The sequence below is a fragment of the Syzygium oleosum genome, unplaced genomic scaffold, assembly GCF_021117445.2.
Source record: "Syzygium oleosum isolate NSW1041296 unplaced genomic scaffold, Sole_v2.1 Sole_v2.52, whole genome shotgun sequence".
NCBI lineage: Eukaryota > Viridiplantae > Streptophyta > Magnoliopsida > Myrtales > Myrtaceae > Syzygium > Syzygium oleosum.
The window spans coordinates 510,382-532,680 of NW_026607536.1; the positions used below are offsets into that span (position 1 = coordinate 510,382).

A 22,299-nucleotide genomic window follows, 5' to 3' on the forward strand; every position below is an offset into this window, starting at 1 on the left:
TGTTCGATTTGTGGGGGTAGAAACTTTTTCCCTGCTTTCTTCTTCCTTTTGCCGGGACTGCACCGGTTCTTGATTGTACAGTCCTAGCTCGTGCCCCAAAAAAATGGATCCTTGAGTGGCGGTGTAATGTCAACAGGCCATTCGAACGGTCCTGTTCGGATTTGAGTGAATCTTTATCAGCTTGCTTTCATCGCCGCCTTATTTTCTTTTTTTGTTTGTTTCCTTGGTGGGTTTTGGTAATGTGGATCCCAGTGGAAAAGTGAGGCCGAAATAGTTTGCAGTCTTCTCATTATATAAAGTTGCAATAAGTTGCTTGAAGATGGATATTAGTATGTAAGCTTTCGTTTTAGTTTCATGAATACGGGACAGTGGTGGAGGATTGTGCGTAGTCTTGGTTGTAGTGTGGTTGGTATATGGTAACTTTGGCACAGCTTATTCTTTGACAAGGAGTGTTTGGCTCGAGTGGGAGGAGGCTGTCATGATGGCTGAAGGAAGCGTCATATGTTTTGCAGCCAAAAGAATTGTTTAGTTGGACAGATGTTAGATCATGGCAGGTGCTAGCATCGTGAAGATTTGGTACCATATTCTTATGTTGTTGTAGGATATGCAAATGTGGGTAATGTTAACATTAGCATGCATGTTAGCATCTTAAAACGAGTGTGGCCTTTTTGTGTAGGCACACCTGACAGTTTCCGTATGCCCAACTTATTTGCTCGAAGCAAAAAGGAGCAGATGGGATTATCCTGTTGTGTCATCTGTGTATGATAGACCTGGTATTATCCAAGCCCCATGGAGAACAATGAAGGGTAAGTTTTGTTAGTAAATGCCTTTTGCGTTCTTCTTCTTGTGGGTAATAAGATCGATATGATAGCTTGCAGCTTAGGAAAATCACGTTATCATCTCCATCTTTTTATGGTCTAGTCCTAGCTAGTTGTAAGAATAACCTTTTTCCCTTAGACTCTATTTAATGCCTCATTTTGTCTGTCACCTTCCCTTGAAAACTTCACCCCGGAGCATAACTTTGTGCCAAGACTAGAGAAGAATGTGTCCTGATAGAATTAGTTATGTAGTTAAAAGTTAATACACATTACTGCTAGCTTAGATTTATTTAAATGGAAACAGTTAAAGGCTGTGAATATGTGCTAGTATATCTTTAACATGGGAACTCATGATGCTTTACAGGCTGGACCAAAAGGTTTTATCCAATGGAGATGTATACTATGGTGATTTCAAGGGAACACTTCCCCACGGGAAGGGAAGATATACTTGGTTGGATCAAACAGTTTATGAGGGTGACTGGGAGTTAGGGAAAATGACTGGGAAAGGGAAAATCTTTTGGCCATCTGGAGTGAGGTACGAGGGTGATATCTCTGGGGGTTATCTTCATGGACATGGGACCTTTACTGAACGTGATGGATCTGTTTATACAGGAGCCTGGAGGATGAATATTCAGCATGGTGTTGGAAGGAAGGAGTACGGCAATTCAGACATGTATGAAGGTATGTGGAAAGAAGGGGTACACGAAGGCAGCGGTAGGTATACCTGGAATAGTGGCAATACTTATGTTGGAAACTGGAAAGTTGGTAAAATGTGGGGCAGAGGGATAATGAAATGGGTAAACGGTGATCTCTACAATGGCTTTTGGTTGAATGGGTTAAGACATGGGTCAGGAATATACAGATTTGCGGATGGGGCTTATTATTTCGGAACATGGAGTAGGGGTCTAAAGGATGGGAAAGGAACATATTATCCCGCTGGAAGCAAGCATCCATCTCTAAAAAAATGGTGTAGTGGGGGTTACAACGACAAGGGAAAAAATTTGTCACCTCACAGTTCGTCTTTGGCTTTTGAGGAATCTACGGCTCCAAAAACGTTCATCAATCGGAGTTATTCTGAAAAAGTTTCGATGGGTGGACTATTGAGAAATTCAGGTCGAATTTCAAGTAGGGCTATGTCTTTAGATGAAAACTGGAGTCTTTTAGATCCTGAGAGGGAACTTGTTTCTCAGGAGTCATCATCTCAAGTTCCAGAAGTCCCCGAGGAGAGACAAGATAAAATGCAGGATGGCAGTTCTTTAGTTTATGAACGTGAATACATGCAAGGAGTCCTGATTTTAGAGAGAATTAGAAATTATGAAGAACTGATGCACAAAACTAAACAGAAAAATAAATTTCATGGGAAAGAGTCAAAAAAGAGGCCATGCATGGATATGCCTCTAGGCGACCGGAGCTACTATTTGAAGCTTAATCTGCAACTGGGTATCAGGTGATTGATACTTAAAGCTTAACTGTCGTACTTAGCATATAGAAGATAGCAATCCATTTTTGTGTCCTTCTTATAGTTATACTTTGATAGTAAATTTTTTTCATTATCACGTTCGCTATCGGAAAGTTAAATTCTGCTTTCAAGATGAGGGAAGGGAAGAGATGTTTGTTGAGCTCTTCACTCCCCCTCAAGTGCTTGCGGTGAAAGCTGATTATAATGCCTGAAAGCTTGACATTTTAGCATAGTGGTTGTGCTGAAGATGGCATAAAAAACCTTAGTGCTCCTTAATCACTTTTCTAACTACAAATCATGAGAAGTGGAGTAGCTGCCTATCATTTGCTGTGCTTAGTTTTCCTTTGTTGGTAGGGTTATGCTGTGCTGATTTGACATTTGCTGAGGTAAAGTATTTGTTGGTATTTCGATTTTACCATATTCGGTCAATTAATGTAAAATAAAATTTTGAAGCTTTTATTGTCTATCCTTTCATAAGGCTTGCTTCAAGTTTGCTTTACCTTCTTATTCGACCTTCTTGGTTTAAATTGGAACCCCTAGATACACTGTCGGCAAGATCACACCAGTCCCCAGGCGTGAAGTTCGGTCTTCCGATTTTGGAGAGCGAGCCAGGATAAGGATGTATTTCCCTAAAAAGGGCTCTCAGTTTACGCCTCCGCATTATTCCATTGATTTCTATTGGAAAGACTACTGCCCGATGGTTTTCAGGTATGCATCAATATTATGCACTTGCTAAAAGTAAGCATCCTTCCTGTGTTATTGGATTTGTGTGGAAACTGCATCCTTCAGTAGAAGGGTTACTGCAGTTTGGTAATTAAGGTCTAAGTTGATGTTTCTCTGATTTGTTAGAATTGGTCAAGCACTTAAGCTCTTGTGAACAACAATGCGAATGTGAAGTTGTATGAGATGTTTTTTTTTGCACTTGAATTTGTCGGATAATCAAATTGCAAGAATTTTTTAGTTTTACCAATTTGAAATACAAGGACCTCCCATAGTGGGGTTTCTCAGAATTTTGCCGCGGGAGGGTAATGTGGAGTTGCCCTTCATGAAATCTGTTTCTGTTACATATATATCTTAATTGTTTAGTTGGGAGATCGTGAAGTATTAGATAAAATCGATGTTGATAATGGGTAGTAATTGAACATAATTGATCAAATTAGCTGATCGTCTTTGTAAGCTTATTTGTTCAATAAGGGAATAGACAAGCTAGAATATCTTTTCTTCGGCTTGGCTTTCAAATTATTAGAAATTGTAGATCAACTTGAGTTATATTTCTTTATTTAAAGGCAACAGTATATTAACCTACAAGGCGGTAATTATTTAGATGATGGTATTCTACTTACACAATGGGAAGGTCAAGGTAATTGGTAAAATTATAGGTCTCATAAATTTATTGAGACAATCTGGGGAGCCAGAAAAAAACTCCCAACCAAATAGTTTACTTTTCCAGCTTGAAACTAGAAAGTTTTCGCTCAAATCTGAGATATATGGAACAACAATTGCATTTTTCTTCTGGGTGGTATTTATTAGCTTTTTTTTTAATCAAAATGTTAAAACTCTCCTTTTTTTTCCTACTGTTTTACTTGAATAAGTACAGCTTTATCAGATGTCTGCACCATATAAATTGAGACATGAAGTTTATATCCGATGAAATAGAGCCTAGCGTACAGGACACTTGTGATATTGATATTCATACTTAGATGAGAGAATTGCTTATTAGCCAGTACTATATGTGTTCTTTGACAGGGCCAAAAGTTGAAGTTATCACCAGTCCATCACCTGCATTGTTACGTTCAAATACTAATAAACATCTCGTTGTACTTTAAATGCTTATAACTTCATTTTAAATAGTTCTTTCGGTAATCTCCAAATTATATCTCAGGAATTTGAGGGAGATGTTCAAGCTAGATGCTGCTGAGTACATGATGTCCATTTGTGGTGACGATGGTCTTACTGAACTGTCTTCTCCAGGAAAAAGTGGCAGCATTTTTTATCTCTCTCATGACGGTAGATTTGTGATCAAGACATTGAAAAAGTCCGAGCTGAAGGTTTGAGGAGCAAAGTTTATTTATAAATTCTTTGCTATATCATCAATTTGTCATATGACCCTTAACTCATGGCATATATCATAGAATAAAATGTGCTGCTGGGATGGTTTATTTTGTACAATCCACTGCTTTATCAGGAAAGCATTATAACCACACTCTGATTACAAATATTATGCTTTGAATAAGGACTTATTTCCACATGATTGTGTGATTTATGTCCCTCATCAATGAATTTGCATTGCCACATCAGTAGCCTAATGCTTAATCTAGCCGTCTGGACATCAAATCTTTGCTTGATAAAGCCATTGTAGGTTGGCTTTTTATAAGCTAGTGAAGATAATACTATATTAAGGTTTTCTTGATAAACTTGAGCATTTAAATAAAACTGCCAATTGCTAACTTAGAAGCTTTGAAGTGATATAGGCCACAAAAAGGTTCTGATTAGTCCAGATTCCAAGTTTCAAAAGATAACATTTCCATCCCTCGTATGAAGAAAATAAAATCAACTTCTACACTTATCTATCAGAGAAGAAAATAACAAACAAAACATTGTTATTAGACATGATATTATAAAGATGAAAAAGAACGTGTTTTGAGCATGATACTGATCCATGTAATCACTAATCAAAGGGAACAAAACCAGAAATTATCAAGGGGAAGGTTAGGTAGGAGCTTGACATACGGGTTTCTTTTATTGCTGGATAGGTTCTTCTGAAGATGCTGCCGCACTATTACCGTCATGTAGGAAATCATGAAAATACTCTTATTACCAAATTTTTTGGTCTCCATCGCATAAAGCTGAAGGGTGGAAGGAAGGTACTCACAATCTAGGTTGCAGTAACTTGTCATTATTAACTCTACCCCTTATGCATGTAGGTCTATGTCCATTTAACTTCATGTTCCTGTTTCCAGGTAAGGTTTGTGGTTATGGGGAACATGTTCTGCACTGAATTGCGAATTCATCGACGTTACGATCTGAAGGGTTCATCTTTGGGAAGATTTACACACAAAGACAAAATTAATGAGAATACCACATTGAAAGATCTTGATCTTGCTTATGAGTTTCATATGGACAAATTATTGCGAGAGGCACTTTTCAAGTAAGTACTGATTTGCTATTGTATTGGTCAATGACTGCCATTATTTACATGTTCTACCTTAACAGTTAGGTTGTGGTTTGTCAAAATGAAAAGGAAAGAAAGAAACAAAGATGCATCCTCATTATTACTGATGCCTACTCTGATTGGGAGTCCCACAAATTGGTAAATTTTGGCCCAACAGGCCCAGGTTGACATTAACAAATGACTGTAAAATACTAAACCCTTCCAACTGTTAGAAAATTGAAATGAGCTAGCCCCCACACATGATCATCTCAGGTTGTATTAGTAAGTGGAAGTCAGTGCAGACATTGATTTTATGAAATTTGGGGTTGTTAAGTTTAATTTCTAGTAATTTATTGAATTTTGCATTTTAACGCTATATTTCAGGAAGAAAAGTAACATGTTTGGGCATAATAGCATAGCATAAACACTGTCAATCCTGACCAAAAAAAAAAAACACTGTCAATCACCTTTAAGTTCTTTTTTCTTTTTGCATTTAATGCAATCCTCCCTTTGAAGTTTGAAGATCATCTATGGCCATAGTAGCATAGACATGGATACAAGAATAATTTTAGGGTTTAATACATTCTGTTCATGACTTGGTTGTCCTCTTCTATACGCATATAATTAGCTTGTTATATAGTATGAGTCGAGTAGTCTGTGTATAGAGGATGATGATAGTGCTCTGACAATCATTGATAAATGAGGGAATAATTCATAATCTTAACCAACTTGATCTTAATCCTTGACAATGCACAAACCTTGTGTATTTTATCCCCAAAGTTCAGTTGGAAGCTTGGAATTTGAGGTCTCTCCTTTTAAGGGTTTTATGTTTGGTCAAAGCCAAGTTAGGTATGAACAATAGTCATGTTTAGAAATTTGTTTGCCTCCTGTATCAGGCTCTGTGGATATTCTTAACTAATACCCTTTTCTTGCTGCATTCACTTCTAGATTTTGGCATCCTATAAGTGAGGTGAGAGTGTCATTGAATGTACTATGCTGATTGGTCAAATGTACACTCTCTATGCAAAGACTTCAACGAAGTTGATTAAATGTTCGGAGTTTATGTGGATACTCCTGACCTGGCATAAATTATAGTCAAGGTATAAAGTAATGTCTCACTTCCTTATGATTAAAAACTGATATGTTTGGAGGATTTTCAGTTGTTGTGTGAGCTTCTGTTTTAGATACATTCCCTTGTATTTGGTTTTTCACTTATTTTTTTTTGGATAAACAGGTAGATTCCCTTCTCACTAAGCATACACTTAGGATGATTGGCGATTCCCTTTCTGATTTTTTATGTTTAGGTTATATCCACTTTTTGCAGCTTTGTTGTTCGTCTCTAAACATTCTGAGCTCTGTTTTATGTTCTTAGTGCCTAACTAACTAGGTTTAACATTTTCTTTTGCATAAAGTTTTGGGACTTAATGGTGGGACAAAATTGCAGTCTCAGTTAGATCTAGGTGACTTCATGTTTTTTCTAATCAACAAGCAGGATTCTTTTATGTGCAGACAAATTTCGCTAGACTGCATGTTTTTGGAATCTCAACAAATCATCGATTATAGCCTTTTGCTGGGATTGCATTTTAGAGCCCCTGAGCAATTGAAGGCCCTCTTAAATCCAGGCAATGCAATGGTGAATGAAGAGAGTTCTTCCACTTGCAATGGTTGGTATTACCATTTGCTATCAATTAACGTTGCTAATTCTAGCAAGCTTGCAAACAATGCTTCGATGGGCTCCTGTCAGAATTTGTAATACATGATGTTTCTTTGCCTGAGCCTTTAACACCTTTTCATGTCAAGTCATGGGTTGATTTTGTAGTTGTTGTATTGTTCTGTTGCTTGGATGATATGAATTTTTATGGGGCTTCTGGATGCATTTGGTGATTGATTTTTGTTTGTTGCGTATCATCACCCTATTATTCATAATTAATGTGAAAACTCGGCGTGGGCAATCTTAGTCTGGGAATGACAGATCGATTCTGATTCTTGTCTTTTTCCGGGCCATGTAGTTTTTTAGTTATGATACAGTTTGTTTGTGTTTTTGAAACAGTAAAAAACAACCTTTTGCTTTCTCTCCAAACTTAAACATTATCTACATTTCAAAATATTATTAAATAATTATACATAAATCTACGCATTAGTATTCATAAATTGTGGAAGTTTCAGGTGTTTCAGGCTTTTAAAAAGCGAAGTGTGTTTGTCACAAGATTTAGATTAAGCGAAAATCGAAAAGTAAAAGTCTATCCAAACATGTTTATAACATTCTTTATGAGTTGAGCGGACTGATGAGGGAATGTTGGATGAAAAGCTGCAACTGAAGTTGCATTGCATGAATCTCGCTGAAATACATGTCAGAGATGCTTATTTCCTGTTGAATTAGTGCGGGAATTTTTTTTCAAAACCTCAAGGATAGAAGCTTTGAGAGGTGCACAGTTCAGCACGTAAGGCTTTGTGACTGAAGTTCTTCCTAGGATAACATGGTGAACCAGACTGTCTTGAGCAGGTTATGTTAGCTGAAATGTCTTGATGTGAGACTGATTCTTATTTGTTAAGATTTACATTTTTTTACCTTGAAGATATCTTATGATAGATCGCTCTTGATTGCCTCACCTAAATATCACTATTTTGCATGAACATCTATCACAGTATCTCAGCTTCGATTTTTGCATCATCAGATAGTATGCAGCTCACATTCATTTTCTTCTAGGTCCAACATCACAAGGGGAACTCCTGATACCTTCGAAGGGTCTACTTCTGGTTACACATGAACCGAACTGTGTTAGCACAACACCTGGTCCCCATAGCAGAGGAAGTACTCTGAGAGCATTTTCTGTGGGTGACAAGGAAGTTGATCTTTTACTTCCTGGTACTGCAAGGTAGCTTCTACCCAACGAGCTTCCCTTTTTATGAAATTCTCACTGTTTTATTTTGACATAAATTAAGGCCATTCAAATCCTTATTTCTTTCGACCAAAAAAAAAAATCCTTATTTCCAGAATGTGTTGGGAATAAACTCCTCGTTGCAGTTTGATTTGGCAACCATTCCGGTTTTCATGCATTGCTCCTGTTAGTGCCCACCGTACTGGTTGCCCTTGGCTTGTAATTGATGTCCAAATAACATCCCACTCTGCTCTGACATTTCTGCTTTTAGCTTGTCTTAATCCAATCTAAGTGTTGTTGGAAATTCAGGTCCTGGAATTTATTCTCAAGCTCCTATGCACCCTTTGTTGTTCTTTATTAATTTCCAGTTGGGATCATGAAATTGCTTGCAAAGCGGTCGATGCCCCTAAGTTCATGGGGAATAGCATGCAATTGAAGACTACAGGCAGCTAGTGCATTGATATGAAAATTACTCATCCTATTCCTGCTCATTTCTTTGAAGGATACTCTTTTCTGCATCAAATTTTTTGGCCTGACTATGTCTCTGCATATTGTCATTCTTTTCCTTTATTTCAATCAATTGCTCTTGTTACTGCTATTGATATGTTCATCATAAGCTGCTTTGTGTTCTTCTATCATGTCCATAACGTAGTGCATCTTCCTTTTATTCTCTCCTGCTTGGTTCTGGTTAATTTCCCTGTCATTGGGTAGTCTTTATTCCAACAGAGTGGCTATAATGGCAAAGCAGCAGGCTTATAGCTAAAGTGCTTGATTTTTGACATAGGTTGCGTGTGCAGCTGGGAGTTAACATGCCAGCTCAAGCCAACCACAAGCTTATACAAGATGAGGTTGATTCAGCAGAAATTGAACTTCTTGAGGTTTATGACGTAGTTCTGTATATGGGCATTATTGACATATTGCAGGAATATAATCTGAAGAAAAAGATGGAGCATGCTTATAAGTCACTGCAGTTTGATCCTCTGTCGATTTCTGCTGTTGAACCCAAACTCTATGCTAAGAGGTTTATCAGTTTCTTAGAGAGAGTATTTCCCGCCAACTACGAAGGATACCAATAGACAGTTTTGACTCACTGTATCATAACTCTGAGATAGCTATAGCTTTTCTTTTGCTTGAGAATGAAGTGTAAACATTATTCTTTTTCTCAGTCGTCGTGTAAATCTGTCTCACGATTTTTACAGTCGTTTAGTTTATGCTGGTGCTCATCAGATTCTGATAGAAGTCGGAGGTGCTTATACAGCGGAAGCATATTATCGAAGCTGATTAACTTTGATGAGCTTAAATATCAGAAGCGTCTTTCAAATACCTTGCTGACTGTCCCCGCTTCGGTCCGAGTTTTGTTCGTCCACGAGTTCATGTGCAATTCATATGATTTCCGCTGTCCCAAGAATTTCAGTACGTAAGTTAAATTTGCAGGACTAGAACACCTTCATTTGCTATTGAAAGTAGTTAAGTGTCTGCTTATGTTCCTAGGCACTTCAATTTGAAGGAATGCATTTATAGTTGAAGAGGTAATTGGAGACGGTGAATTGGAACATTCGACTGTCCCCGCAATTACAGACGGGGAATGTCATCTGCTTGAGATTGCAAGATGTATATTGCATCAAAAATTCGATCTAGATATCTTTCCGGAACGAGTGAAAATGCTATTAAAGTTTTGACTTGGGTGATACTATGAGGGTCCTCGCAATCACGGGAAAATTACCAATTCAGTCCTTAACCTATTGCATTTGTGCCAATTCAGTCCTAAACCTTTCAATTTGGCCAATTCAGTCCTAAACCTTTTGCAAACCAGCCAATTCAGTCCTTTTGGCCGGCCGGCGCTGACGTGGCCGCCGGCCGGCTGATGTGGCGCCGGCCGGCGTCCACGTGGCAATATTTTAATATTTTTTATTATTATTTTCGAATTTTTTTTTTTCCTTCTCTCCCCCCTGGCCTGTCCGGCCAGGGGGGAGGCTCGCCGGCGAGGGCCCAGCTCTGGTGAGGTGAGCTGGGCCCTCGTCGCCGCTGGGCGAGGGCGGAGCTCGCCCAGCCAAGGCGAGCTCCGCCTCGCCGCCGGTGGGCTAGCCTCGCCTCGCCCGGCTCCGGCAAGGCGGAGCTCGCCCGCCATGGCGAGCTCCGCCTCGCCGGATCCGGGCGAGGGCAAAGCTCGCCCAGCTCCGGCGAGGCGGGGCTCGCCCAACCAAGGCGAGCTCCGCCTCGCCCAGATCTGGCGAGGCGGGGCTCGCCCAGCCATGGCGAGCTCCGCCTCGCCGCCGCGGGGCGAGCTCGCCCAGCTACTGGCGAGGCGGAGCTCGCCTTGGCTGGGAGAGCTTCGCCCAGCGGCGGCGAGGGCCCAGCTCGCCTTGCCGGAGCTGGGCCCTCGCCGGCGAGCCTCCCCCTGGCCGGACAAGCCAGGGGGAGAAGGAAAAGAAAAAAAAAATTCGAAAATAAAAAAAAAATATTAAAATATTGCCACGTGGATGCCGGCCGGCGGCCACGTCAACGCCAGCCAGCCAAAAGGACTGAATTGGCTGGTTTGCAAAATGTTTAGAACTGAATTGGCCAAATTGAAAGGTTTAAGACTGAATTGGCACAAATGCAATAGATTGAGGACTGAATTGGTAATTTTCCCTCGCAATTACAGACGGGGAATATCATCTACTCGAGATTGCAAGATGTATCCTACATGACAAATTTGGTCTAGATATCTTGCCGAAATAAGTGAAAATGCTATTAAAGTATTACCTTAATTGGAGAATATATTTGGACAAGAAGAATCGGTTTTACCTTAAGTAGATGGATTCTCAATTTTAAGTCAAAGAACGTCTTTTACTCTGTTTCCCAAATAAGTCAATAGCCATGTTCTGCCATAAAAGGAAGTTACCCTAAAGCAGCATGCTATGAAAAACTGTCATCGTTGGACCAGACAGACGTTTCTCATTGTCTGAATCATATAAAACTTACGAAAGAGTGTACTTTTCACACACACACAGAGGTTTTGTGATGGAGGGATCTGCAATGGTACGTGGGAAGGTGTTGCTTTCGATACTAGTCATGGTGGGTTTCGCTTGTGACGTTTTGGTGGAGAAGAGTCACGCAATCTGGGTGAACCTACCGGCCGCCGGAACCAAGTGCGTGTACGAGGAAATCCACCAAAACGTCGTTGTTTTGGCTGATTACCTTGTCATTTCCGACTTTGAATCCAATCTCACTGCTATTTCCGTCAAGGTAATCTTTGTTTATTACTTACAAATTTTATGTTTTGTTATGGTCAGCGTTTGTCCGCTTCATTCTGCTCACTGGTGGCATTAGCTTACTCGATGCAGGTGACCTCACCGTTTGGAAATGTTCTTCATCACAAGGAGAATGTGACACATGGTCAGTTTGCATTCACAACCAGCGAGGCTGGTCACCACATAGCATGTTTATCGGTGGACAGCAATCCCGGAGGTGGAGAAGTGAGTGTTCTCATCGACTGGAGAACTGGAATTGCTGCAAAAGATTGGGAATCGGTCGCGAAAAAAGAGAAGATTCAGGTTTGTACAACTATTAACTACGTATGAAAAGATCCAAGACATAGGGCAATTTCTAATCCCAGAATACCTAGTTCGGTTTTCAGATTTGTGTGGTGATTAGATGTCGCATTTGTGAAAGTTTGTGGAATTTGTTTTCAAGCCATTGGTTTTGCTGGCAATTTCTTTTGTAAAGGTATGTTTGGCAGTTCTGATTTTGTGGACAACATGGTACCGATGTTAGGGAGTGGAGCTTGAGCTCAAGAAGCTTGAAGGATATGTTGAAGCCATCCGCAACCACGTGTTTTATATTAAGGAAAGGTGATCTCTTATTCGTTATCCTCATAATGTCTTCTCCAGATTGAGATGGTGTTAACTCGGATATTCTTTTGGGAGAACACAGGGAAGCGGAAATGAGAACAGTGAGTGAAAGAACAAATGCAAGAGTGGCCCATTTCAGTATCATGTCATTGGGAGTCTGCATTGCAGCTTCAAGTGTCCAGTTGTGGCTTCTGAAGCGATTTTTCCGAAACAAGAAGCTGATCTAGGGTTTGCAGTTTCAATGAAGTATGAGGAATACTTGATGCTGTGGCTGTGGGGCATAATTAGCACCTGTACATCTTAAATAAGTTCTAGCATGCATCTCGGACTATTTTCAAGGATTGATGCAATGAGGATAAATACTTGTTGAATTTGCAGAGCTATGCTACCACCTACTAATTTATTTACACCGCTATTATCCCAAGATTTGTCACTCGTGAATTTGCAAATCAATAGCTCAACATGCATTTTTGAACTGATACAAGAACGGGACAGAATCATCAATTTTTATGGTTACAAGGTATACTAATAGGGTAAGAACCCTCTGCATCTCCTACAGGCCAGAGAAGTTCTTTCTGAGGCACAATTATTTCCGGTATTCTGAAATGATAATTTAAAGTGAAACACCTAGAGCAAAAAAAAATTTTCTCCACAACGTCAACTTACTGGTTTTGCAGTCATTCAGATGGGTGGGCATTATATGTCCTTCATATTTCAGTGATCCTCATTTGAGGCCACACGAATCGCAGCTTATTTTTCTGATAGAAATTGGAAAGACCATCTTGTGTTGGTTTGAGTTTTGTCAAGCAGTTAGGGTAGGAGCAGATAGACATAAGGTAAGTAGCACAATGACAGAATTAGTCAAATGAAGTGAAGAAACAAAGAATAAGAACTAATCCATTTGGTAAATACACCTTCCCAAATGTTGAGAAATCTGCACATTTCTGTCAAAGTACAACTTTGTCTCACTCAGTACACATCAATTCTAAAACTACAGTGAGCCCCAGCGAACAAGCAAATCAGCTTCCAGCATCATCTGCATCATCCTCCTTGCAATAACCAATTTCAAGGAGCTGATTGAATTATCTACTGCTATTTAGCTGTCAACACTATTCGATGCAAACCGATCTATCACATTAGCAACTTTGTTTTGCTCTTGACTCAACAGTCAGGCCGAAAAGAGCACTACTAACGAAAAATTAGGTATCTCATTTATTTCTGTCGTACATAAAGCATACTACAAACTGAAACAAGGAAAGTTTCTATGGGAAGCAGCAGTCAATGGCAGGTTAGAGAATATGAGATTGCACTGGGGGTGTATAAATAGAGGAACAGTTACCCCAGCAAGCCTTTATTCAATTCGCACTAGTTTCCTGTTCATGTATGTAAACCTGCAGATCTCGTCAAAAAAATCATCAGCACTGCTATGGCTGCTCTTCATTTGAAGAATCTTTATCACCATTGTCTTGAGACTCTTCCCATACTTCACGAGTGACTCGAGTGTACCCATTTTCTGTTCCGCATTCAATGGGGATCTTACTGTTATCGCAACCTCCTCCAAACATGGAATTGTAAAGGCTGTATCTATCTGCAAAATAAAATGGACTTCACAATTAAACATACAACCACATGTCATCCCTTAGCAAAAAGTAGTACTTTGAAGTTTTGACATCCGTTGCATTTTCCTGATAATAATATGGACTCACATTTTTTAGGCTGTTCTTCTGGCAAAGAGCTGCAAACATGGCCCCATGAACATCAAATTTCTGCAGCTTTGGATGGCTATTGAAGAAATCAACTAAGTCAACCTCTGGAAATGGTTGAAGGGCTTCATAATCCCCAGTGAATTCCACCTTCATGTATAGATGCTTCACCTCACTTGCCCATTTGAGCATTTTGCTCACTGCGTCCCAACACCACTGGATCCCTCTGATGGACAAGAACTCAAGTGCTCTAAGTTTTCCGAAATCCACCATGTACACCCTTCCTGAATTCAAAGAAGAAGCAAAGAATCAGTTAATATTTTCGATAACATTTTCATGTGAAAGACACTGAAAAAGAAATCCCCAAACACTCATTACCAGAATTATTGGAAATTGAGAGATTTCGCAAGCAATTTGTCTCGCGAACTCTTATCCAGCTACAACCTTGTACCTCGAGCGATTCAATTTTTGGGGAAGTGAGAGAAAGCGAGCAGTTACCCAAGCCATAGAAGTCCAGCTTACAATGCTCTAAGAGAGGCAAATCAATCGAAACTGACCTAACCCCCTCACAGCCAAGCAGTAACAGGCTTGTCAGATTAGGGCATGCCTGAATTGCAGAGGACAGTGCAGGACCCTCCAATCTTGCACCAACGATTTCAAGATTCCTGAGTTTCGGGAATATGTCCCATTTAGGCACACAAGTCATGAGGACACCCCACAGCTTTAGTGACTCCAAATCCTTTGCAGCACCAATGCAATCAAGCTTCGAGGGGGTCTCCAAACATGCTTGTTGTTCGGCGAGATTGTCCATCCGAAGCTCGAGGCGTCGGAGGGATGAAGACACAAGTGAGAGCCATGAAGCAAGGCCTGCGCTGGAGAAGGGGCAGTACACAACGAGCTCGTCCAACTGAACGATGGAAGCGATCATCCTCCACACAACATTGTCGGGATTGTCCCTTCCGGCATTATTCTCAAAAGAGTTGCGAGGGAAGTAGAGTCTTCTGATGTAAGGCAGTGAATCCTTCCATCGCTTAGAAACACAATTACAAACTGCTATGTCTCTGGCATTATCGACGTATGATAAAATGTATTGTACGATGGCATCAGGAAGGGAATCCATCCTGCGGGGACAACAATCAAACAGATGGCAGTCCACTCACAACACGTTTGGCCTCCGTATAACTGCAGATAAAACCCGGCAGACATATCACGCACAGAAGAGAAATGTGTTCATTGCAAAGCCATTGCAATTAAATGAATCGAACCAAAGGAGATTTCCAAGAATCGGAAGTCAGATTTATCTATCGGATATAGAATTTCCACCCTAAGCACAAATAATCTTATGCCAGTGGCTAGCTAAATGATGCAAGAGCTTTCAATATTCAAAGCCACAGCAGCATACTCACAGGCTCTATCAATTGGCTTTCTAGGATCCCTCAGCTAGAGCTCTAAAAGAACGGATTATCATGAGGAGTAAAGTTAGCCATCCTGGCTACAGAGGGCCATATGATGCACTCGATTCTGAATTGACACTAATACGAGTCCGGGCAATTCATAGTCAACCAATGCATCGTCCTCCATCGGTCGGCACACCTCGCGCTACAGACGTCGGCAATAAGAGGGTGGACGATAAAAACCAATTGCACAAAGGGGGAGTCAAAAAGATTCGGAAGAGAAGCTAAAAATGTCCCGATTACGCAAAGGGCGAGGGTTCAAGAAAAGGGGAGTTCCCGACCCGAAAAACAAGCACGTGGAGCGCGCACCAGACGAGGAGCTATACTACCAGATCTCACGCTGACAAAACCAAAATTTGCATTTACATGGAGACGAAGAAGACGAGAAAAGAAAAGAGCCCATATCGTCCATTGTCAGCTGCGGCGATACTTACTGTAGATTTCACCAATCTGAGCTCCACGCCGAGAGAGAAAGAGAAGGAGAAGGAGAGGTAGGTGGGTATCCCAAAAGCAAAGGGGCTCTCGCGATATTCCCAGTGCAGTACTTATAGCTGCTGCTTCTGCTTCTTATGGTATGCACTGTGCAGAGAGAGAGAGAGAGAGAGAGAGGGCGCGTTCTTTCAAGAAGAGGAGGGGGGGGGGGTTCAAGAGGGGTTTTTTCAAATTTTAAAAAAGAGAAGACCTTGAACAAATAGAAAAAAAAAAAGAAAAAAGAAAGAAAAGATAGGTGGAGGTTGCGAGCCAAGGAAGGACGGAGACGGAGGGCTAAAATTTCATGTTTTATTTTATGTTTTTTTTTTCAGGGTTTTCAATTTTTTTAAAATTCAACGAGCATGAAAATTACAGCGAAACCTCGTCCCCCCACCACCAGCACCCCCCATGCAAAAGGAGGGCGCTTTCATTTTAAACTTTTGAATTTTCTGACCGTTCGACGGGCCCCTCTCTCTCTCTCTCTCTCTCTTCGTTCCGCCACGGAATTTCGTGCAAATCTGCTGCGGTCTTGTTGGTATTAAAAAAAGGGGGAAAAATCGGTTCTTCAATTGCCGGATTTGGACCTACCCATGCTCAACTCCGGGCCTCTATTGTCCTCTGCCAAATATGCTCTTTTTGCTGTTTGGAAAGATGGAGGGAAACATCTTGTTGCCTGCGACTTAGGCTGCGCATAGTAACAATTCTGTACCCGAAAATAAATTTTGCTCATAAATGATTCTTTTCTATTCCGTGCCCGGGAACAATTTTTAAGCATTTGAAGGCGTTTGGTAACTGCCTAAAATTTCTATTCTTATAATAGAAAAAGAATAGAAATGAGTTTGGTAATTACACAAAATTTCTTTTTATTAATAATATCTTAATAATATTTTTCATTTTTTAATATTTCTACCTTTTTTTTTCCTTCCCTTCCTTGGCCCTGGCCAGTCGCCGGCGCCGGCAACAGGCCACAGGCCAGCGAGGGCGTCGCAGCCCTCGCCGGTGGCGACGGCGAGGTCGGCCTCGCCATGGTTGGGCGAGGCCTCGCCGTCGCGGTCGCAAGCCACCCTTTCCCAGGCGGCGAGGGTCGCGACACCCTCGCCGGGCCTGGCCTGTGGCCGGTAGCAGGCCGGGAAGAAGAACAACAACAACAAACCAAGAAAAAAGAAAAAAATCAAGAAGAATCAAAAATGGAAAATTTGTTCCAGAATCAAGAAGCTACATTTTTTTGCTTATTAATTCTGTTTTAAAACTGACTCTGGGAACAATTTTTTGCAAATTTATGCCCGGACACAAAAAATTTAACAAATAAATTTCTGTTTCAAAACTGATTCTGGAAACAAAAAAGCATAAATTTTCACTGATTGGCAACTTGCCAAATGGGCCCTTAGTGGGCAAAGTTTAGATTACGAAAACTTCCTCCAAAAAGCAAGTGAAATTAGAGGCGACTGACTATCCTCGGACTCCTCGAACGCTACAGACGAACGGCGAATTCATCTCATGATTGTCTTTCGATCCTGGAAGAACTATACACCCGGGTCTTATGATCTGTATTGAGTTAAGATCATACATAGACTAGCGATACCCACTGTCCCAAAAGCATGTGATCAGTTTCAACCTTGCTGGGATTGTATGAGATATATCCGACGGTGGAATCTTTATCTCGCACGAGTACAAAGCTAAATCAACCAACTCATCCCGATTTTAAAGTTCGAAGCTTGATCATTTTGCCAACCCTGCAAATCTTTTCATCTAATTAGTCACAAGGCAATTGATTGATCTTTAATCTCCTTTACATAACCCAGTTTTTCACGTGTCGTTGCAGAGTGTCTGTACACGCTAAATAAGTTTGTGGGTAGGGAGGCGGAGTTGCATCTTGATCACTGCAATTCACACCTCACTTCGGCTGCCCCGGGTCTTTTCTCCCTTTGATGTCAATGATTCTTCGACCATCGCTAGACCTATGCTCGAGCTTCGAAGCAGGATCAAGAAGCCACGGTGTGACTACCCCCCCAAGCAATCCTCCTACCTGTATATGGAAATTTTAAGAAATGAACATTACTCAAAATGACGAGCAAGATATCTGATGAAGATGGATATCCATCTAAGAGGACTGGAAACTTTCATTTTCCCCTATGCATCTGCACGCAAGTCATCACAAAGTTTCTTGTTTGTCTAGAGAAGACCACAAAGTAATGGCGCCCGTGCCATTCCGTTTTCTTATCACTACATTCGAGAAATTCCAGTAAACTTCCAATAGGATGAAAGCACATAGTGCAAACACATATGAGAAATTGCTGCAATACTTACATGTCCCCAGTTGTCGATACCTCTCGAAGACAGCCCAATGACCTGCAGCAAGGACATTCGACATATTAACTTATCTTGCAGATACAAGCATGCTAACTTAGACATAGAATAGTAATGTTCCCAAAGCTGCGTTCCTAATGCACTTCTACTTCTATAAGCTTGATCAAAAGCAATAACTTGGAAGAAGCAAAAGCATGCTTGCTAGCCATACTAAGGTGCCGCAGGAAACATGACAGAAGAATAGAATACAATTTAAGAACATTGAAAGAGCTATGGTTGCTTGTTAGAAACATACCATGTTTAACATAATTACTTTCGCTATGTGCTTTAGACCTTCGTTGGCATCTCCAATCAGGCCCCTATGCCTCATGATGTACACAGCCATGTAACCAACCTAAATAAAGCATCAGATGCATAACAATGACCAGAAGAAAGGCAAGAGGAAGAAAAGGAAAATGCTAGTCTTCAAGTGGATTTCTGTTACATAACTATCAGCCTTATAACCATTTGTTTCCACGAATCAGGTTCAATGTTTTGTCTATGAAGGCATGTTTGAACTATGCTGGATGACTTCAAGAGGACTCACCAGTCCAAAAATTGCCCCAGAAGCACCTACGGAAGGCGCTTTGTTCAACCAATAACTCATTGCTGAACCTGTAGAATGCGAATTTTTATTAACAACCAGTAAACATGCAACTGTTTGATTGCATCAGTATGTCCGAGCTGTTACTTGCAATTGCAGAAGTGGCGTAAACTGTTAGATATTTTTTGGGGCCACTGACTGCTTCCACGGTGGGACCAATGGAATTCAAAGAATAGCAATTAACCTGCAAAGGACAACCTTAAGTCCAAGACCGTTGACCATAATATATAAAAGATGAGCAACATTGTCAACCAGACCATGAGGTGCATGACATTCGCATGTAAGAGAGATGATGTGGCCAGCCTCCACCATTGTCCCTTGTCGATGAGATGATTAATCTGCAAAGTTAATTCACCCGATGAACGTAGATGATGCAAATTGAATTTTCAAGAACAGACATAGGCCTTCCATTCTCTTCAACTGTCTAACCTTAGCTCCCCAAGAGAGCAGTTTGCCCTGAGTTGCGAGTTGTCCAGCAAATACTCTGAGAAAGAGAAACACAAAATAAGAAACTGAAAATTCGGACAAGAAAGACAAAACTACTGCAGCAGTGTGTAATAAATGCGGCAAAAAAAAAATGTACAGCAGCAGGTGATTCAACAAAATGACACTTGGATACGGTACCCACAAGATATTGATAGCTAGAATGACATTTGTCCAATGTCTACCATCGGAGGACTTTCTTCTGGATGTTTCAGAAGATGATTTGCCATCAGTTCTACCTTCTCTTCCATCAGAAAAATGGAAAAAGGATGAAGATGTGGATGAAAAGGCATCTTTTGATAACTGAAGAAACTCAATTCCATTGACGGAGAGGGCTCTTTCGTACCAAATATCCTTCAACCTCTGCAAACGATTGAGATGAGTGATTTCTGTTTAACAGCATAATTCTTTATTGTTGGCTATTAGGAAAGTGCAGATAGATGTCAGTTTAAAGGAATGTCTAAGGTCAACTATATCGCAAGCTCTCTATCATTCGCTTACTCTAAAGGGCAACCATTTAATGGGGAGTTCCTTCAGATTTGTATCAAGTGGAATCAAAGACAAAATATGCCTCCAGCTAATTTTCTAGGAGGGCATGATAGACCCATAGCCAGACAAGTAACGATAGAGGTTGGACCTGCCATAAGAAAGTGCTACCCATGAACTGAATTAAAGTTACAGCATATCGGTAGACCTTGAGAGCGAAACTTGTCTTAAGGCCAATGTCAATAGAGTGCAACTCCCATAGAGAAAAAGCAACAAATACAGACATACTACAGTACCCATTGACGTCAATGGTGTGAATTCCAGTAGGCAAGTGTTGGTAGAGTGGAGCCACCCTTGTGCAGGGGCCTTCATGCATGTCAGTCGTAAGATCACAGTGTAGAATTGTGTGAAAATACAGTTGTATTATAAAGGAAGACGACAACTGAATGTCATTAAAAATGTATGAGGGGGAATATGAGCAAGAAGTAAGACCAAGGTCATCCCACTGATCTATCAATTGCCGCTATATGGAAGTACAATAACAACTGAATTTCATTAAAAATGTATCTTATCTTCATACCCACAAGACCATTGTTTCCAAGATGAACCAATCTTGCAACTGCGCATTTTTCCACCTTTTGATCCAGGGTACTCAATCCCGGAAGGCGAATCCAAGCACACTGGCTGAATTTTAGTTCCTGCGGTGGCATGCTCAAGTACTAGCTTTCTTCTCTCTTAGACCCTCAATTTGGGTTACCGCGAGCAACACGAAAGACCCAAGAAAATGCAAAAACTCTCCAATAAACAACTTCGCTAATCTTTCCTTACCAAAAAAAAAACAACTTCGCTAATCTAGCTTGTTCGTTGAAAAGCTTAAAAGGGGTCTTCAATTCTAAACTTAATTAAGCTAACAATCCCAGAGCGAGAAAGTTAAACCTGGAAGGAGGAATTGATAAGGCAGCAGAGGCGGTGGCCGAGGCGTAGAGAAGCGGCGCCGGTGATCAGATGGATGGCCACGGGACCGGAAGAGCCACCGGCGATGGACATCCCGAGCCGCCGGAACTGGCAGTGCCGGCGGTAACAGGGAGGCGTGGGGTTTGCAGATAGTCCCAGCATATTACTCGAAGCGGAATCAATAGTTCGTCCAGCTCGTGTGACAATTGACTCCGTTGCTGCACAAATCAGTCCGCCGGGACTGTTTCCCGAGCTTTTCTCCGTTACAGACCCTTCCGTGCCTCAGTTAATAAACTGACGAAGAACCGGACGGACTTAAAGGGGGGGTCAAAAGTTCTGTAGAGGATGGGGCATTCCCAGAATTTAGGACAGGGATATTTCCGTAAATAATCCCTGAATTTTGATCCACTGTATAATGTGATTCATAAATTTTAATTTAATGTACAATTTCGTCATTAAACTTTTAATTTGTTTAATAAGGTACATATTCAATTTAGTCCGATGAAAATGTTCAATGTCGTCTCTCAACTTGAATTAATGGAATGACAATATTGAACATTTTCATATAATTTAAGAATTAAATTGAAAAAGTACCAAAAGTTCAAGAATTACATTAAACAAATTTAAAGTTCATGAACGATATTGCACATTAAGCTAAAGTTTAGGGATCATATTAAACAAATTAAAAGTTCATAGACCACGTTACATATTAGGCCAAAGTTCAAAGATTATTTATGTCGTATTAATTCCCTTTAGGATACATGGATACCCAAATAAGTGATATGTTGTCCTCTAATCCAACAAGGAAAATCCCTTTAAACTAATCGACCGGTTTGTCAATTAGAGTCTTGCAAAATCTTCTCTCTTTGCTTTCAATAACATCCGAAAATGACTTACTTTATTATGACAATTTCTCATTCGTCGTCGGCGGGATCTATTATCAAGAAGTGTATACAGGGCTTCTTGTACCAATTTTTCTTTGACACATTACTAATTTCCTTATTACATGGGAATTACAGGATCAAACACTCTCCCAACTCCATTTTTAACTATAGGTAATAGATTCTCAATCTGCATCTTTTAAAATAAAAAATTAACAATCCATCCCCTCAAATCTTTCGTAGCTTTTTGACTGACTTATAAACACGGCTTGGTCCATACCCCAAAAAATTGGGAAAATGACACCATAGTGCCATAATTTTTCTATGATGTTCAGGTGCCATGGCTTTTTAAACAATTATTTAAATGTCCAAACTTCTAAAAACATATATCATATCGCTAATTTTTCTTGCTTGAAAATGATACGTGGTATTAATTTAATATTACAACATTCGACTTGGGTCGTTGAAAATTAATGTAGTGGATGATTTTCCGGCAATAAAACAAAATTGCCGATGTAACTTAGGTGATATTTTTTTAAAAGTTACTGCACATATTGAAAAGTCATGGCACCAAAATTAATGTCTTAGGAAAGTTATGGTATTGTTAGTGCCCTAAAACAAACTCGGCCAATTAGATTTCCAACATATACATTGGAAGTGTGGGAGTGTGTCACATAAAAACAGGAAATATGCTAGGTAACTATTGAGGGACATGGGTTTTTCTGTTGATGGCATCTAATATCCTCTTTACCTTATTTGAAATAAGGTTGTTTTGGT

At 40.4% G+C, this 22,299-nt stretch overlaps 4 protein-coding genes across 8 annotated transcripts; 2 read left to right on the forward strand and 2 right to left on the reverse strand.

Moving 5' to 3' along the window:
• The first annotated feature begins 682 nt into the window (after positions 1–682).
• On the forward strand, positions 683–9,505 carry LOC115679632 (phosphatidylinositol 4-phosphate 5-kinase 8-like). Of its 2 annotated transcripts, none has more exons than XM_030603266.2 (9): positions 683–806; positions 1,183–2,265; positions 2,818–2,985; positions 4,160–4,325; positions 5,031–5,141; positions 5,238–5,425; positions 6,938–7,092; positions 8,136–8,304; positions 9,092–9,505. In XM_030603266.2, exons 1-9 carry the CDS (start codon positions 790–792, stop codon positions 9,381–9,383), a joined length of 2,349 nt encoding a protein of 782 aa, XP_030459126.1. In that variant the 5' UTR covers positions 683–789; the 3' UTR covers positions 9,384–9,505. The 2 variants fall into 2 exon arrangements, with proteins under 2 accessions (XP_030459126.1, XP_030459128.1); XM_030603268.2 differs by lacking the exon at positions 683–806 and having other exon boundaries at positions 1,212–1,353; positions 1,431–2,265.
• A 1,533-nt stretch (positions 9,506–11,038) lies between these two features.
• LOC115679636 (transmembrane emp24 domain-containing protein p24delta3-like) lies at positions 11,039–12,564 on the forward strand. 2 transcript variants are annotated; one of them, XM_056307293.1, is made up of 4 exons: positions 11,039–11,535; positions 11,634–11,843; positions 12,064–12,140; positions 12,228–12,301. In XM_056307293.1, exons 1-4 carry the CDS (start codon positions 11,311–11,313, stop codon positions 12,247–12,249), a joined length of 534 nt encoding a protein of 177 aa, XP_056163268.1. In that variant the 5' UTR covers positions 11,039–11,310; the 3' UTR covers positions 12,250–12,301. The 2 variants fall into 2 exon arrangements, with proteins under 2 accessions (XP_056163268.1, XP_030459133.1); XM_030603273.2 differs by having other exon boundaries at positions 11,092–11,535; positions 12,223–12,564.
• Positions 12,565–13,011: 447 nt separating this feature from the next.
• Positions 13,012–15,932, reverse strand: LOC115679561 (F-box protein At1g10780). Of its 2 annotated transcripts, none has more exons than XM_030603175.2 (4): positions 15,732–15,932; positions 14,222–15,025; positions 13,847–14,127; positions 13,012–13,728 (listed from the first exon to the last, which is right to left on the reverse strand). In XM_030603175.2, exons 2-4 carry the CDS (start codon positions 14,961–14,963, stop codon positions 13,492–13,494), a joined length of 1,260 nt encoding a protein of 419 aa, XP_030459035.1. In that variant the 5' UTR covers positions 14,964–15,025; positions 15,732–15,932; the 3' UTR covers positions 13,012–13,491. The 2 variants fall into 2 exon arrangements, with proteins under 2 accessions (XP_030459035.1, XP_030459034.1); XM_030603174.2 differs by having other exon boundaries at positions 14,222–14,964; positions 15,732–15,930.
• A 1,440-nt stretch (positions 15,933–17,372) lies between these two features.
• LOC115679559 (RHOMBOID-like protein 10, chloroplastic) lies at positions 17,373–20,946 on the reverse strand. 2 transcript variants are annotated; one of them, XM_056307240.1, is made up of 9 exons: positions 20,624–20,943; positions 19,347–19,564; positions 19,148–19,202; positions 18,976–19,056; positions 18,806–18,902; positions 18,662–18,729; positions 18,371–18,469; positions 18,076–18,117; positions 17,373–17,794 (listed from the first exon to the last, which is right to left on the reverse strand). In XM_056307240.1, the coding sequence occupies exons 1-9, from the start codon at positions 20,801–20,803 to the stop codon at positions 17,663–17,665; spliced, it is 972 nt and encodes a 323-aa protein (XP_056163215.1). In that variant the 5' UTR covers positions 20,804–20,943; the 3' UTR covers positions 17,373–17,662. The 2 variants fall into 2 exon arrangements, with proteins under 2 accessions (XP_056163215.1, XP_056163216.1); XM_056307241.1 differs by lacking the exon at positions 18,806–18,902 and having other exon boundaries at positions 18,903–19,056; positions 20,624–20,946.
• Between the last annotated feature and the right edge of the window lie 1,353 nt (positions 20,947–22,299).